Raw genomic sequence first — 17526 nt, forward strand, 5'->3', positions numbered from 1 at the left:
TGAAATGCATTTACAGTTATGTCGCGAAATGCTTTGAAATACATTTCGCGACGCTCATGCATTGAATTTCGAGGGCGCGGAAATGCATTTCAATACATATTTTCGCTACATGATAAACCCCATTAGCAATAGAGGGTATTCCAATGGTTGAAAATATTTGTTCCGATTGTGAGTTTTGAAAATAGCGCGCTCAACTTGTTAGGCAACTCACGACACACGTTCCCTAGAGATTTGAGACAGATTGGATAATTTTTTTGATAAGTTGTGACTCATGATATCTAGGTATTTTTCTCCTATGCTCACAAATTTAAAGCCCATTTTTAGATCCGATGCAAGTATTTTTTGATGATTATTGGGACACATTTCCTCTAAAATTCACTCTGAGGGATGATGGTGTTCAAAATTTGATTTTTCGAACTTCGAAATCATTTTTTTGACTAAAAAAATTGTGAAAATCTCTAAATTAAAAAAAAATTTCAGTTGCCGAAATTGCCGAAATCGGCAACGGCAAATCGGCAACGAAAATTCGGCAATTTCGGTAATTTCGGCAATCGGCAATTTGTTGCCGCACAGGCCTGATGGCAACCATTTTATCAGTTGAAAAAACGTCGATATCTCTCGTAGAAAACGAGATAAATGAGCTCAAAGTGCGCCTATAGGGTGGGCTTCTAGTCAAGCAATGTATCTGGACTCCTAGGCAAGCTCAAATTTTCAAATTTAGACAGAAATGTGTGGCATTTTGCAGCAAACACTTTGATGTTAGATTTGAAAATGCTTCAGAGTCGCAGTTGGCTTCAAATTGATAATGTTTACCTTCAACCGATTCCTACAGTACGTTTCATCATTCATCTGTCTGGCAAACGACAAAATCTGCCGATCCATCAACTCCTCAACCCTTCCCGTAACTCGTTTATGACATTCCAACGATTGCATTTCTGAGACTTGATCCAAAATGTTGATGAACGGCTTGTTAAGCGCCACCATCACCGGCGCCGAGTACTTGACCATTTCGATTTGATCGCCCGGCAACGACTTGGCCTCGAACTTGATCTGACTCGGTCGGAATGCACATTTCAGTTCTAAATTCGGAACTTGATATGGGATATCGTAACTGACGTTCCATTGATGGATGAGGTCCATGTACGGATCGATCGCAATCATTCCCTTCATGCCACGGAATCGAATCTGAAGAAATATATGAGTAAGGTCCGAGAAAAAAAAAAAAGAGCTCACCTGAAACGAGCTGGGCACCGAATTTCCCATCTGCATCGCATGGGCCACTTTTTGCGCAAATCGATAGCTCATGATTCCAACACCGTCGGAGAATGTGTATGGTTTGCCGGCGAGATTTTTTCCACCTTCAAAGTCGGGAATTCGAATGTAGTCCGATCGATTGAGCTCGACGCCAGTGAGCTGGAAAAAAAAATTTTGATTTTTGAGGTTTTTGAGGTAATAGCTTGAAAATGCGGAAATTCTATTGGATACGCGGTCAGCCGCGGTCCGAGCATTCTTCGAAATTTCGAAGTAATGGTCCGTCCACTTTAACCCAATTTATCTCGGGCAATGTAAAAGATATCACAAAATTGTCAACTGATAAAATGTTCATCACATTATCAGCAACATTTTATCAGTTAACAAACTTTTAATATCGCTGACAGGAACCGAGATAATTGGCTTCAATCATGATCGGGTGGGGGTCCTTCATTTTCGGCAATTTAAGCCCCGCCCACTTAGACTTAATTTATCTTGGTTCATGGCAAAGATATCAAAAAGTAGTCAACTGATAAAATGTTTATCATATTACCAGCAACATTTTATCAGTTGACAAATTTTCGATATCTCTTACAGGAACCCAGATAAATTGACTCAAAGTTGGCTCATATTACTCACCCGACTCTGCGTAAAACACTGTCCCATTCTCGCCATCAACTTTGGAATATTCTCCAACTTGTCAAACTTTCCCAAATGCTTCCTAACTTCCATGATTCGTGGTTTAAACGCCTTCAACTGTGCTTCATTGGGTCGTGTCCTCAAAAACTTCTCCAACTGACTCTGCGAGTACTTGGCCATAAAATACGCCCCGTTGTCTCTCATTTGAGAGTTCGAGCATCCTAGAAACCCAAATTCACGATTCGCAATTCGAATTCCTTCTCCAAGAAACTTGTTTGCCGTCATTTCCAGAAGATCTCCAGTGTCGTTGGCGCGCATTTGATTGTTGTTATCATCACGGAACGTGATACGAATCACTCGAGTGCCGTCCTTGTCAAACTTTCGGAGCACACGATTCCCCATAATTGTTTCTGGCGAGATGTAGATGACTCGTGTCGGGGTGAAAATCACTTTTCGGACTCGTTGGAAGCCAGATCGGATCTCTGATTCGGATAGACAATTGATCAGTTGCATTCGTTGTCGTTTTTGGCAGATTTTGTCAAAGCACTGGAATAATTTAGGGTGTTCGGGATCCAGAGACTATGAGGCTTCCGACACTTACCTTAATAATCGATCCGATCCTCTTCCTTCCATCCACCAAATGAATCAAATCCTCGAGTGCCGATTCGCACAACTTGTCATCGACTTTGTAATATCGCCAAATGATACCCAGGAAACTTCGCCAGTGCTGCTCGTCGAGCAATATCTGATCCTTGACGACGGCTCCACGCGAGATAAGGCATTCGATGAGGTAGGTGATCGAGAATTTTCGCTCATCGTTCACATCGATGAGTTTGTCGTCGTCGTTGACCTCGAATTTTTTGGGGAATAGCTGTAAGTAGACGTTTTTTTATGCTTAAGGATCTCCAAGAAAGTCCATGCCTTCTTGAGGTTTTAAAGACCGCGTAGCTCAGCGACGCACCACACTATCCTTTTACTTTGATATCAATTATCTCAATTTCTATAAGAGATAGCAAAAATGTGCCAACTGATAAAATGTTTGTCAGAATACTACCTACATTTTGTTAGATGTCACATTTTTGCTATCTCTCACAGAAATTGAGATAATCGAGCTCAAAGTTCAATGTAAAAGAGGTCATTCTGATAGAGTGTTTATGGTATACTCGAAAGCTGCAAGAATTCAAATAAGCCATGAAAATCCCAGAAGAGCGAGGTACTTTTATAAGGGTTCTAAGCTAATCAGTAATCAAAAAAATTCAAAAAGTCCAAAAAATTTTCTCAAGGTCCCCCCTAACATGGGTAGCTAAAGCCTCGACGGCGTAGCTCAGCGGCGAGCTATACTGTACTTGCAATCTGAGCTCAATTATCTCGGTTCCTATAAGAGATAGCAAGAATGTTTTAACTAATAAAATGTTTATCACAAATTCATTAACATTTTATCAGTTAACAAATTTTTGATATCTCTTATAGCAAACGAGAGAATTGGGCAGAAAGTGTGCAGGTACAACAGTGCCCACCGCTTAGCGCAGCCGCTTGCTTTAAGCTCGATTATCTCAATTCCTGTGAGAGATATCAAAAACTTGTCAACTAATAAAATGATTGCCATAACATTTTTAACATTTTTGTAGTTTGTAAATTTTAGATATCTCCTTCAGGAACTGAGATAATCAAGCTCAGATCCGAGCTATGCAATCGCAATATTCGGCTACCCACCTAGGTGACGTTCTAGTCCACCATCTACCGCATCCCTCCCAAAAACTCACATCCGCCAAAAAATCTCTAAAAATCGGCGCATCCGTATCCGCCGCTGCCAACTGCTTGCCATCCTTGATGGTCCATCGATGGTATGGCCATCGTTTGCACATGGGTACACTAATTGCTGGCAGCATGCCAAACTCAATAGAGACACCAGTACGGACACGAAGACGTGACAAGATGCGATGGAGTTCAAAGTTCTGGAAAAATAGATTTTAGGGGGGTTTCGGAGTTTTGACAATGTTTCTAGAGCTTTGTCGCGCCCTCTAAAAACCTACTGTAGTGCTCCAGGGTTCAATTTTATCTAAAAATTGTCAATTACTAATCTTAGATTTTCAGGAAGTTTGAAAAAATTTGAAGCACTTTTGTAGGGACCCAAAAATTGCGCACCTGAACTATAGGATCAAAATCCACCGTAAAAATGGGGCTATCCGAGATTGCTGCCTCGTTTGGCCATCCATGCCCATCCCATTCCTTTTTGATAACCTTCCATCGCTGATAAAATGGTTTTACATATGGATTATCAGCATGGTCTGCATTGATAATTCCCTTACGAATGAGTGGTGGACAGTTGAGTTCGAAATGGACACGGGTACGGTCACCGTACCGGTCGGTGACATTGGTGTCGACAATGATTCGACGGATCGAAATGGAGCGGACCTGGAAATGACAGAAGTTCAGAAAGCCCAAAAATTTCTGAAATTTCGAAAATACAGTAATTCCAAATTCCGAAATTTCAGAAAACTCATAATTTCGAAAATACTGACATTCTTAAAAATCAGAAATTCCCGGAAGTTCAAAAACATTAGAAATTTCAAAATTATCGTGTTTTCAACAATATATCTCATTTTCTGTGAAAGATATCAAAAAGTGGTCTATCGGCAAAATGTTTATCATGATATCAGAAACATTTCACTAATTGACCACTCTTCGACGCCAGGGTTTTAGGGCCGCCACATTTTGACCCAATTTATCTCATTTTTTGTGAAAGATATCAAAAAGTAGTCAACTGATAAAATTTTTATCATAATATCAGAAACATTTTATCAGTTGTCCACTTCTCAACATCTCTCATAGGAACCAAGATAAATTGGCTCAAAGTTACGGTATCATCAATTTTTCCCCCCACTTTCCATCAGCTTCCCAGACTTACCGTAACCTGATAATTAACCGTCATCTTCTTCATCTTCTTCTGATTCTTATTATCATACTTATTGAACTGATTTCTCTTATCACCACCCGCATTCGCATTTCGATCCTCTTCAATTTGAACGCATTGAAAATTGACACAAATCATGTCGCATTTGTCAAATTCAAAATCCACCGTAATATTGTTCATTGGCGTTTTTCGTCGAATCGATTTTCCCTCGTTCTCCTTCCAAAACGACACTTCATAATGATTGATGAACGCGTTCCCTTGAATATTTCCGAAATAGATGGCCGATAGTGGGACGTCATTGACTTGCAGGTGTAATGTCGTTCTCCAAAAGTCGAGACTGTGCAGGAGAATCGTCGGTTTGGCGTAGGCGACGCAGTGGCGCTGGAAAATAAGAATTTCAAGACTCTGGGATTCTGATTTTGTTGAAAAGTTTGAAATTTTCATTTTTTTTTAGGACAAGAATCCGGGTCTACTCGGTTGTTTGGTCTTTGGAATTTTTCGAGAAAATGCATTGTTTTTCCAGAATAAAAATCAGAAGAAGATGAAGAATTCAGAATTGCAGAATTTCACAATTTCTCAGTTGTGAAGAATTCTGAATTACTTAAATTCTAAATGTTCTTATTTCTGAATTTCTGAATTTCAGAACTCCTGAATTTGACAATTTTAGAATTTCAAAGGTTTAACGTTCTCCGGACTTCTGATGTTCAAAATTTCTGAACTTCTGAAACTCTGATTTTTTGAATTTTCGATTTTCTGAATTCTTGAATTTCTGAATTCTTGAATTCCTGAATTTCTGAATTTCTGAACTTCTGAATTTCTGAATTTCTGAATTCTTGAATTTCCGAATTTCTGAATTTCAGGATTTCAAGGATTTCAGGACTTCAGGACTTCAGGATTTCTGAATTTCTGAATTTCAGGATTTCAAGGATTTCAGGACTTCAGTACTTCAGGATTTCTGAATTTCTGAATTTCAGGATTTCAAGGATTTCAGGACTTCAGGACTTCAGGATTTCTGAATTTCTGAATTTCAGGATTTCAAGGATTTCAGGACTTCAGGACTTCAGGATTTCTGAATTTCTGAATTTCAGGATTTCAAGGATTTCAGGACTTCAGGACTTCAGGATTTCTGAATTTCTGAATTTCAGGATTTCAAGGATTTCAGGCCTTCAGGACTTCAGGATTTCTGAATTTCTGAATTTCAGGATTTCAAGGATTTCAGGACTTCAGTACTTCAGGATTTCTGAATTTCTGAATTTCAGGATTTCAAGGATTTCAGGACTTCAGGACTTCAGGATTTCTGAATTTCTGAATTTCAGGATTTCAAGGATTTCAGGACTTCAGGACTTCAGGATTTCTGAATTTCTGAATTTCAGGATTTCAAGGATTTCAGGCCTTCAGGATTTCAGAATTTCTGAATTTTTGAACTCCTGAATTTCAAAGTTTCAGTTTATCAGAATTTCAGAATTTCAAATATCAGAGTTTCGAGTCTTTGAATCACTGAAGTTTTCAATTTTGGAATTTCTGAAATCCTGAACTCCTGAATTTCTGAATTTCTTATTTTCGAATTTTCGGAATTTCCGAAAATCTCCTAAAAAAAACGAACCCATCCATCCATATATCGTTGCATTGCATTGATAATATTATGCTTGAATTCCTCACAAGTCACTTCATAATTCACTTCAAAACACGCATCACAATCTTCTTCTTGGACCACTTGCATCGGATGTTCTCGTTCGATTTGTATTCCATATCTTTGAAGAGACTGCAAAGTTTTTGGAATTAGGGAAAGTTGAAAACCCTCCTAAAACTCTACAATTCATAAAAACCCAAAAATCTTAGGAACCCTAAGATCCTAAAAATTTCGAATATCCCAGGAGTCTTAAAATTCTTAAAATTCTGTGAATTTTAAAGACTCTTAAAACCCTAAAATTCCAAAAATTCTGAAAATCCTAAACATCGTAAAAGTCATAAATCTCTTAAAATCCTAAAAGTTTTGAAATTCGAAACGGCTCAAAAATTCTTTAAATCCCTAAAATCTCCCAGAATCCTAAAATTTTCAAAATCCTAAAATCCCAAAAATCAAATTCACCTCCGGAAGACCAGCTAACAATTTGCCAATAACAATTTCCATCTCTTTTCTCGAATTCGTCGATTCCGGAAATTCCAATTTAATGAATCCATGGCGAAGTTTTCGGGGTAATTCCGGTGATGAGGATTCCGTCATTTTTCTGAGAGACAACCTGGAAAAAGAGGCTTTAATTTTGGCCGGAAATTTGAAAAAAAAGGAGAAGAAATTGAAAAAAGGAAAAGAAAAACCAAATTGCTCACTCTTATTTCACCATCTTTTCTTATCTAATACTTTATTTGCCCACACTAAAAAGTCGATAAAAAAGCCCGCGAAATTTGAATTCTGTACTTTGAAGCTTTTTGCAAAAAAAATGGAATAAGAAGTGGCAAAAAACGGTGTAAAAAACGGAACAGGAGGAGAGAGAGTGCCCAATAGCGTGGAGGAGAACAGAGGCGCAGACAGTGAGAGGGGTAAAAAGAAGAAGAGGAAATAGTGCATGGGACAGAGGAGACGATGAGCAACCTGTCAAACGGTCGAGGGCATAAGAAGAAGAAGATGATAGGGGACAAGAAAATGTTTGTGTGTCTCTTTGTTCTCGCTGGGAAAGAAGGCGTAGAGCAGAATAATAAGGTAGATCAAAAATAATTTTTTCAAAACTACCGAAAAAATTTCTAATTGAGTAAAACAAAAAAACTTCCCATGCTCCTCACAAAAAGCAAAAGAGATTTAAAGAGGGGTGGAATTGAACCAGCGACCTCTCGATTAATAGTCAGCGCCGTTGCCAGGGAGGCTATGGTGGTGGAGAGCGCGCGCGAAGCTTAAAAACTGTGATAAGAGTGGTGAAAGTTTCGACGGAGCAGCGGAGTGCTCACAGAACGCGCCTTGCACTTCAAGCCCAATTATCTCGGTTCCTATAAAAGATATTAAAAAATGTGCCAACTGAAAAATCATTTCTGATATTATAATAAACATTTTTTTAGTAGACAATTTTTTTATATCTCATGCAGGAATTGAGATAATTGAGCTCAAAGTAGTGCTAGAAAAGAAAGGAAAAAACTGTAAAAATCAGCTAATTTTGCAGTGAAAAAAGACAAAAACGGGAAAATAACAGCTAGAATTTAATGAAAATGCAATGGAAAGTGGAAATTTTGGAAATTAGCAAAAGAAAATCGGAAATTCAAGAAAATTTAGGAGAAGACTGAAGGGATAGTCTCTGGAGACGGGCGGTGTGCATAAATGCCACGTCATCAAGATACAGGTCGCCACGTATCACTTGTCCTAGTTTCTTTTTTTTTGCACTTTTTATGCAAAATTTTGTGTCAAATCTTCAACCTCATCAGGAAATTTTCAACTTTAGCTAATTTATCTCGGTTCCTCTGACAGATATCAAAAAGTCGTCAACTGATAAAATGTTGCTGATAATATGATAAATATTTTGTTAATTGACCACTTTTTGATACCTTCTACAGAAACCGAGATAAATTGAGTCAAAGTTGAGCGACCCTAATTGCCTGGCATAGAAGCCTCTCCCTGCTACTTTGAACCGACTTATCTCGCTTTCTGAAAATGATACCAGTAGACATAATTGCTTTGTTTCTTGGGATTTTGCCATCTGTTCTTGTTAAAGAGCCATAATACTAGAACAGATATGACCTAGTTTTTCCGAAGGTTCTCGAAGGTTCTGGAGCATCCGCGCGGCATAGGTGATCCACTAAAAAGACAACGATTCCCGAGATCTCAAGATTTCTGAAGAAGTTCTGAGTAGTCTCTTTCGGTTTTACTACTTCGAGAAAATCAGAATATGGGATCTCTCATCAAGTTCAGAGCAACATGTCTGAGTAGCTTTTCTTGTGAACAACAACGCAAATACCAGTATTTAGCCCCGCCCACTTTACTTGAATCACAGGATACTGTATATAATTAATTTATTAAAAATTTCAAATTTGAAAACAGACATTTGGGGTAAAATGGTAAAGGAGGGATAGAAAGAATTATGTTTTTCATGTCGACCGACTTGTCTTGGTGAGCACTCCGATGTTGTTAGTTTTTATTCTTGAAGAATGGACGAGAACTGGGAAGTAACGTCTTCTGTAAAATATTAGATTATTGATGATGTTTGTAGTCATTCCAACAAAAGACTATGAAACTGAAAGCTTGCCTTGATCGAGGTTGATGATTTGGTCTCTTTCTCGTAGGATTCTCTTTCTTGCCTGCAAACAGAAAATTTTAGAACAATATTACCCTGAAAGACTGCTCCTCACCCATCGACATGCTCCGCGAATCCTCTTGAAGATGTGGAACCAGACGAGCTTTTTTGAGTAATCAGTAATCCACATAATCTTACCTGATCTAAGCTCCACGACTCCTCTGGAAGATGTTACGACGAGGCACACGACGAGCTTTTTTGAAGACAGTCTGCCCGTCACTACTTGCTTTGGACTTCATCAGAAGGTTCTAAAAAATGTGAAGTTTTGAAGAAGATATTCACAGTAATCTACAGTAGTCATGGCGATTTTCCGGAAAAAACACAACACGTTCATGGCCTGAAATTTCTCTCATTATTCGAAAAAATAAAAAATTTGATTTCCATGAGAGGTAAGCTAGATTAACAACTGCCACATTGGGAATCGCACCGAGATCCACTGGCCCATTTTCATTAAAAAAAAACTAACCACCAGCGGGTTGGCTCCGCCAGAACGAGGAACTGGTTTGATCCCTGCAAGATGACTTATTTTGAACTAACTGAAACGAGTACTGACTTACGTTTCGGGGTCTTTCTTGGGTCGTAAGAGGAATAAGTGGCTCCTTCTTTTCATCATATCTGCTTCTTGAGGACTGCGAATAACATTCATTTTTCCGCCCGCAAAAGCGTCCTCGTCTATCAGCTCCTCCGGATTCATACTAATTGCAAAAATGAGCACAGAATAAACCTAGAAGATAAATGAATGAAAGTGACTGTAAGTATGTCCCTTTAAACTAATCAGTATAATATAAGCTTAAATTATAGTCCTAACTAGACAAAAAACGAAACTTACATCCTCTTCAATTTGCCCAAACTTGAGACCGCTAACAATACATTCAATGGCTTCATGCGCTCATGGAGCCAACTCTTCCATATTCTCAAATAAGGATCGCTTGCTCAGGTACTGGCTCTCTGAAAATTTGAATTTAAAAAACATATGAAGTTTAAAAGCTATCACCTTACATTTAATTATTCAATTGAGTTGTTGTTGTTAGGATCCGAAACTTTTGAGTGCATAAATTTGCAAAAAACTGCACACAAATGCCCGTAGGATATATAATTTCTGAAATTTTGAATCTATAGTTCTAGAAACTTCCTTAAACTACTTACCAGGAAAATCAGAGGGAGTGAAAATTGAGGTCCATACACACTGGACCAGAAAGGAATAAGAATATAATGATAAATTTCGCTCTGCCACTGTTTTTATACGCATACACAAGGGGGAAAAGGGGGCGGTGCCTGTAAGGGGGCGGAGGATAGACACATATCAAAAACAAAGCAATTAATTTAAGGGTAATTGGGATGGGTAACGCTTTGGAGGGGAGGGATTAAGGCACCTTGTTTTGAAGAAATGGGCACCTGGATGGTGGTACCTGGAACCAAGACTGTTTTTAGGTATCTAGCTACCGTACAGCTAGCTGGGTACCTGGAACGAGAGCTTTTAAAAATATGGTAATTGTTTCAGGTGCCAGGCACCAGCCTAATAGCAGTTTGAAATTTGCACCTGCTCCGAAGAATTTCAAATTCGAGTCCGTGGTCGGCCGCGGTCCCGGTTATGACACCTTGAACTTTGAGCCCAATTATCTCAGTTCCTATAAGACATATCAAAAAGTAATCAACTGATAAAATGTTGGAGATAGAGTGATAATTATTTTATCAGTTGACAAATTGTTCATAGCTCTCAAAGGAACCGAGATAATTGAGCTCAAGCTAACACAGGAAAAGGATTCAGGAAAAGGATAAAAAAAGGGTCCAGATTTTTAAAAGAATCAAGTTCATGAATCTCTATAAAAATTAGTGGTTAGATTTTAATGAAAAAAAATTTAATTTTTCAAAAAGTTCAAAAATCAAAATCTCCAATGTAACCTCTCCGAAAGAACGACCCCCACCCCTTAATTTTCAACTTTGAGCCCATGTATCTCATTTTCTGTGAGAGATATCAAAAAGTGGCCAACTAATAAAATTTTTTTGATATTATGATAAACATTTTGTTAGTTGACAACTTTTTGATATCTCTTACAGGAAATCAGATAAATGTGCTGAAAGTTTAGGGTTTTGGAGAGAGGGGGAGGGTGACATTCTATTGAAGTGTTTACTCATATGCCATTTTCAAGAATCCAATAACAAAGTTTGCTGAGCAAGCTCAAAAAGTTCATTATTTCAAAGTTTCATGACATATCAAAACTCAAAATAACATGAAAAATGTCACTTGGCAGTAATTATTGGGTGTTGTCTAACGCCTTCACTCTTTTTCTTTTCATTTTTCCCCCATTTTCAACTCTCTATGTTTAAAGTCCTATTGATTTATGCTATAAATTTTCAAAATTCCCTTCAGGAGCGTGAGCGTAAGTTTCCTTTTGCATTATACAGTGTTGACCCAAATTATATCCCAAAATGACCATTTCAGTAGAAAGTCGCTAAAGTTTGAGTATCTGAAAAAGTACTTACTACTTGTACGCTTGGTTTGAAAATTTCAGAAAAAATTAAACAAATATAGAACTTCATTTTTGTTGTTGACAACTTTTTTGTGCAAATGCGCCCTAAGGAGATATGTCACGTGGAAGCGCGCAGCTATCCGTTACGGCGCTTAGGGGGAGAGGGAGATGGTCATAAGAAAACTAGCGTATCTCGTTAGGGCGCATTTGCACAAAAAAGGTGTCAACTACAAAATTGATTTTCTATATTTGTTTAATGTTTTCTGAAATTTTTAGAAAAATCCAAAAATTCTGGACCACTTTAGTAGGGCTTGAAATTTGACTATTTTTTACTAAAAAAAGTTGATAAAAGTGAAAAATGTTTTTTTAGTTCTAATTTTGGTCCAACCGTAATACTGAATTTAAAGATTTCAGAAGGCCCACCCCCTACCGATAGCCCAGAATTCAGTCCGTTGACCTATTATTATGATATCGTCATTGATGAGTCTACAGTAACCCTACCAGAATTAAACCCCGAACACCGTTTCTATCAAGCGTTGTATATCACTGGAAACCTAAAGATTACGCCAAGAGAGTTGACGTTATTTTTCAAGAATCTCGACTTCTTCACACATGGAGTCAGAATTCATAACACCAACCTGGAGTCGTTATCTTTTCTGCGCCTATTCAATGCCGATCCGTTAGACGATTCTCCGTATTCCATTGAAATCACGAATAATTCAAAACTCACATCTATTGGAATCGATTTCGACTACTGTAGCATGTGTTTGGGGAGTATTCTAATCGACCAAAATCCAAAACTGGACCTTAGAAATGAATGTGATGGAATCATGGCTAGATATAAAAATAATCGAATGATAACTAATAATCTTTATGATTGTGGGTGTACGGTTAAAGGGAATTTCAACCAGTTCATATCGACATTATCTCCAAAATGTTGGATGTTAGTCGGAAATATTACCGTTGACCAAAACTCGGATTATGATTTGTTGCAAGTGAGTTACCGTACTTTAGTCACATATATTTGAGCCAATGTATCTCGGTTCCTGTGAAAAATATCAGAAAGTTGTTAACTAAAAAAATATTTCAAATGTTATGATAAGCATTTTATCAGTAGACCACTTTTTGATATCTCTTACATTAAATGAGATTTACGGGCTCAAAGATAAAGGTCTGAGAGCTCCCTGATGTGAGCCCCCCTCCAGACATTCAACTTTGAGCCAATTTTTCTCGGTTTCTGGCAGAAATAATAAAAAATGGTTAACTGATAAAAAATATTGATGTTATGGGTAAAATTTTTTAGTTGATCTCTTTTTGATAAACTTCACAGGAAACGATAAAAATTGGGTCAAAGTCAAGTGTCGGCTGACGACCACTTCCCCCAGACCTAGAACTTTGGGTCTATATATCTCGGTTCATCGCAAAGATGTCTAAAAGTTGTCAACTGATAAAATATTTTTGATATTATCATAAACATTTTATCAGTAGACCACTTTTTGATACCTTTCACAGAAACCGAGATAATTAAGGTCAAAGTTGACGCTTAAGTTTTGAAGAGACAAATACAGTTAGAGTGTATTGTTGTCTCTTACCTAGGCAATGTTAAATGCTATCTATTACAGTTCTTACGGTAAAATTTTATTTTCAAGAATCATTCTTATTGTTTCCAGAAAAAGCTAGATAACATCACTAGAATCAACGGAGGCATTTCTGTAATCAACACCAATTTTGTGGATCTATCATTTTTCCGATCCATCCAAACAATTGACGCGGATTCTTCTTACAAAGCCTCATATATTTCTGAAATCCTTATTCAAAATAACAAGAATCTCACTAGTCTGAAATTCCAAGCCAAACAAAATGGATTGAGTATCACCATTCGTGACAATCCCAAGCTCTGCGTAGCTCCACAAGAGCTCGATGCTCTATTTTATGGTGAAGACACTCAGAGAGGTGATCTGGATGTTGATGTATGTTTCGATGAGCAATCTCCTAGCTACTGGTGTCAAGTGTCGGAACTTGGGTATTTTAGTGTAAGTTGTGGGAAATGGCGGTCGGCAAGCCGTGGGTGCGACCGCTGGCTGGCTCAAAGCTGGAGTTTTTGTTCGAATCAAAAAGTAGCATGTAGAACTTGACAGGATCTACAAAATGATAGTAAATTCAACTATATTCAAATGCGGAGGTTTGAACACTGAGACTGTGGAGGAGCCAACGCTATCCGGGACGAATTCTAGGGTCATGGCTCTTTGACGGTTGCTGGCTCAAAGTTCAGTGTTTAAATATAGTCATATCACATATCATTTTGTAGATCTTGTCATGCTCTACATTTTACTATTTAATTCAAACGGAAATTCTAGTTTTGAGCTGAGTTATGCGCATTTGAACGGCGTTGAGAAAAATTCTACTCTTAGCACATACTGAGACGGCTTAACGCATAACTCGGCTCAAATTTAGAGTTTCGGTCAGAAACAAAAAGCATAATCTAAAGCTTAACATGATCTTCAAAATGATATCTATTCTGTTTATATTCAAATGTCCAAGTCCGAACTAGAAGACGAGAAACATCTAGGCCTGCGACATCGGTAAAGTTTGCGTCCGCTGATTGCGCTCTTTGGTTCAAAAACTGGCATTTTAAATACAGTTGTGTCAAATATCACTTTGTAGATCTTGTCAAATTCTACATTTTAGTTTTTTGTTCAAACAAAGATTCCAAGTTTGAGCCAAGTTATGCGCCAGCTGAGCGCCGTGGTCGGTCCAATTGGAAAATTGAATTTTCCAGAACATATCAGATGGATGTGTGATCCTTGTGGGACACCTACTACTTGATAAAAACTTTGACTTTGATAACTCTTACAAATTATTCGCTGTTCAAACCATTTATGGAAGTTTAACAATCACCAACACTTCACTCCGCACCTTCAGCATTTTTCCTCATTTTGGCACAATCAGATCCATCAATCCCAGCAAACCTCCACTCTATGTGTCCCATAATAATAAGCTTCAAGATTTGTATACAGTTTGGAGGAAGGTGGAAAGTGATCAAGCGGTGATAATTGAGAATAACACTAATCTGATAACAAGTGAGCTCTATTGTGCGTTATAGCGAACTAAGCAGAAGGCAATTGTAAAGAACAATTGGAGTAATTGTGGTAATTAGTATGGTAATTAACAACATACATTTCGGTTTTTAGGTGATAACTACAAAGCTCAAATCTATGACAAAACACCTCTAAACATCGACGTCTTCTATGGATTGCCGTCGTATTTGGATGTGTCGCATGGATCGAATCCAGATGATTCTGGACTGCAGAACAACCCATGGGATCGGAACTCTACTGATGAAGATTACGAGACACCTGAGACATCTACAGAAAATGGGGATCCAGGAATTTTTAGTTTCCGTGTCCTGTTTCTTTTAGCCGTTTTTAAACTTTTGTGAATTGAATGAACTTTTAATGAAGATCATTTATTTTTTTTTAAATTTTTTTTTTTTTTTAAAGATAGACAAACTAGATAAATTGAGCTGGATAAGTAAGATAGATTCCGATTTGAAAATAGTTCTACGCGAAATTTGTAGAAATTTTTGAATATTTCTGGATGGGACCATTTATTTCTATTTATTTCAATTTTCCAGATTCGGATGAAGCCAGAATTATCTTGTTGGAGTTAAGCAGATTCTGAATTTCTAGAAAATTTTAAATTTTAAAACTTTGAAAATTCGTAAATTCGGAAATTAATGTTTAGGTCATAACCTAGATTTTAATTATTAGGCCATGACCTAGATTTTAATTATTAGGTACTGTCCTAGATTTGGATTTCTGGATCGTGGCCTAGATTTTAATTTTTTGGTCGTGACCTCGGTTTTAATTTTCACGTCAATACTTTTTTTTTAGGCAATGATCCAGATTTTAATTATTAGGCTATGACCAAGATTTTAAATTTTATGTCATGACCTAGATTTCAATTTTCAGGTCAAGATCTAGATTTTAATTTTCAGATCATGACCTGGATTTTAATTTTTAGTTCATGGCCTCGATTTGAATTTTTGCGTACTGACTTAATTTTTAAATTTTTACGTCTAGATTTCCTTTTTTAGGCCATGACCTAGATTTTAATTATTAGTTACTGTCCTAGATTTGGATTTCTGGATCGTGACCTAGATTTTACTTTTTAGGTACTGACCTAGATTTGGATTTCTAGGTCGTGACCTTGATTTGAATTTTTGGTCACAGCCTAGATTTTAATTATTAGGCCATGACCTAGATTTTAATTTTTAGGTCATGACCTAGATTCGGATTTTCACGTCATTCAGATAAAGAAAGCTTTAATAAAAATAAAACTTTTCTTAGTGATCGGAATCTGGAAAAAAAAACATTTTTATTTATTCAAAATTTGAAGGTTTTCCAAAAAAAAATGGAAGAGGATTTTCTAGGCCACCATGATTTTGAAGTTTTTAATGATCATTTTTGCTGTTTAAGCCAATTTAATAATTGATTTCGAGACTGGTGGCCGTGGCCTAGAAAAACCTCATCCCTTTATTTTTTAAATAAATGCACACCTATAATTTTAAAACTTTTGGGACCTCTCGTCTGTAAACAGATTGTACGTAAAACATGGTTCCCATAATGTCCCGAAAGATTATAATTGTTAATAATAATTAGCCTTAATTAAAACCGACAATTTTCCAAAAAATAATTATTTTTAACTCACCTATGGGCATAGTGTGCATAAGTCGTTAGCAACCAAAGTTTCAAAAGTTGAATTCTTATCTTTTGGAATTTAAGGATTCATAGAAATATCAAAAATAGAAATATTCAGAAAAAGTCAATAAAAGAATATAGGCACATACACACTGCGCCAGGCAGGAGCTAGAATGAGAATAACAGTAAAGCCTTATAAGGATTTTTCAAATGAGAGACATTAGAGAAAAAGAGAAATGAAGCTGACGAAGGTTGATGGACCACGAAGAAGACGTTCAAAAAATTCAGAATATCCATTACGTCTTCTGGATTTATGTAAATTGGAACCAGCCATCTGTCCTCAAAGACCAATTACAGTAGGACAGGTGTGACCTAGATTTTCTTCGGGGCACTAATTACTGGAGTCAATTTATTAAAATGACATTTAGACTTGGAAAAGGAAAAAATATAATTTTCCGAATTTCTGAATTAATTAAAGTTTAAAAAAATTTATCAAGTTTATCAATTAAAATAATAATTTAAGAATCATGCAAAATTTCTCGAAGAGTTCAATTCCTGCACTTGTTAGATGAATTAACATTTGATAAGAAAATTCTCTTATCAAATGTCAGATATGTATCACCATCATGACTCAAATCGAAGAACTGAAAATTGACATAGATCAACTTTGAGTCAATTTAACTCGGTTTCTGGAGAAGTTAACAAAAAGTTATCAACTGATAAAATATTTTTCATAAAATTTCCAATATTTTATCAGTTTATAACTTTTTGATTTCATTCACAGGAACCAAGATAGATGTCGAAAAACTGAAAATTAACGGTACTTAATTTTGAGCCAATTTATCTCGGTTTCTGAAAAATCTATCAAAAAATTGTCAACTGATAAAATGGTAATCATAATATCAGTAACATTTTATCAGTGGACCACTTTTTGATATCTTTTACAGGAATCGAAATAATTGACTGAAATACAGAAATGGACAAAAAACATTTCAGAAAACCTCTAAAACTCCTAAAAGTTAAAAAAAAAGACCTGAATTCATTAGATCCAAAAAACCCCAATAAATTTAGAAACCCTTAATTACAAAAACCCGAAATTAGCAAAAATTCAAAAAATCTGGAAATCCAAAAAGGAGCTCGGAGAGCTGAAAAACACACTTTTTGGGCCCTTTTCCGTGGGTAAAGTAGGCGGAGCCTGAAAATCAAGCTGTGCAAGGTTTCACCGCACTTTCAAGCTCCGCCCAATTTTTCTCAAAGTCAGAATTCAAGACGGCTCG

General features: G+C 36.8%; 2 protein-coding genes across 2 annotated transcripts in view; one reads left to right on the top strand and one right to left on the bottom strand.

Moving 5' to 3' along the window:
• Cbr-rrf-1 overlaps positions 1 to 9772 on the bottom strand; it is a gene marked incomplete at both ends in the record, with an annotated part of 14981 nt that extends 5209 nt beyond the window's left edge. The window contains 9 exons of the mRNA XM_045235407.1: positions 814 to 1413; positions 1891 to 2436; positions 2492 to 2761; positions 3654 to 3845; positions 4021 to 4407; positions 4799 to 5185; positions 6408 to 6566; positions 6894 to 7044; positions 9636 to 9772. Of these exons, the coding sequence (XP_045096780.1) occupies positions 814 to 1413; positions 1891 to 2436; positions 2492 to 2761; positions 3654 to 3845; positions 4021 to 4407; positions 4799 to 5185; positions 6408 to 6566; positions 6894 to 7044; positions 9636 to 9772 (2829 nt within the window). The remainder of the gene's footprint in view (positions 1 to 813; positions 1414 to 1890; positions 2437 to 2491; positions 2762 to 3653; positions 3846 to 4020; positions 4408 to 4798; positions 5186 to 6407; positions 6567 to 6893; positions 7045 to 9635) is intronic.
• A 197-nt stretch (positions 9773 to 9969) lies between these two features.
• Positions 9970 to 14988, top strand: CBG19450 (the record flags this gene model as incomplete). The annotated part of the gene is made up of 5 exons (XM_045235464.1): positions 9970 to 10015; positions 11964 to 12544; positions 13220 to 13582; positions 14329 to 14629; positions 14741 to 14988. The coding sequence occupies 5 exons, from the start codon at positions 9970 to 9972 to the stop codon at positions 14986 to 14988; spliced, it is 1539 nt and encodes a 512-aa protein (XP_045096781.1).
• Positions 14989 to 17526: the final 2538 nt, after the last annotated feature.

Source organism: Caenorhabditis briggsae (assembly GCF_000004555.2).
Source record: "Caenorhabditis briggsae complete genome, chrI, whole genome shotgun sequence".
Lineage (NCBI taxonomy): Eukaryota > Metazoa > Nematoda > Chromadorea > Rhabditida > Rhabditidae > Caenorhabditis > Caenorhabditis briggsae.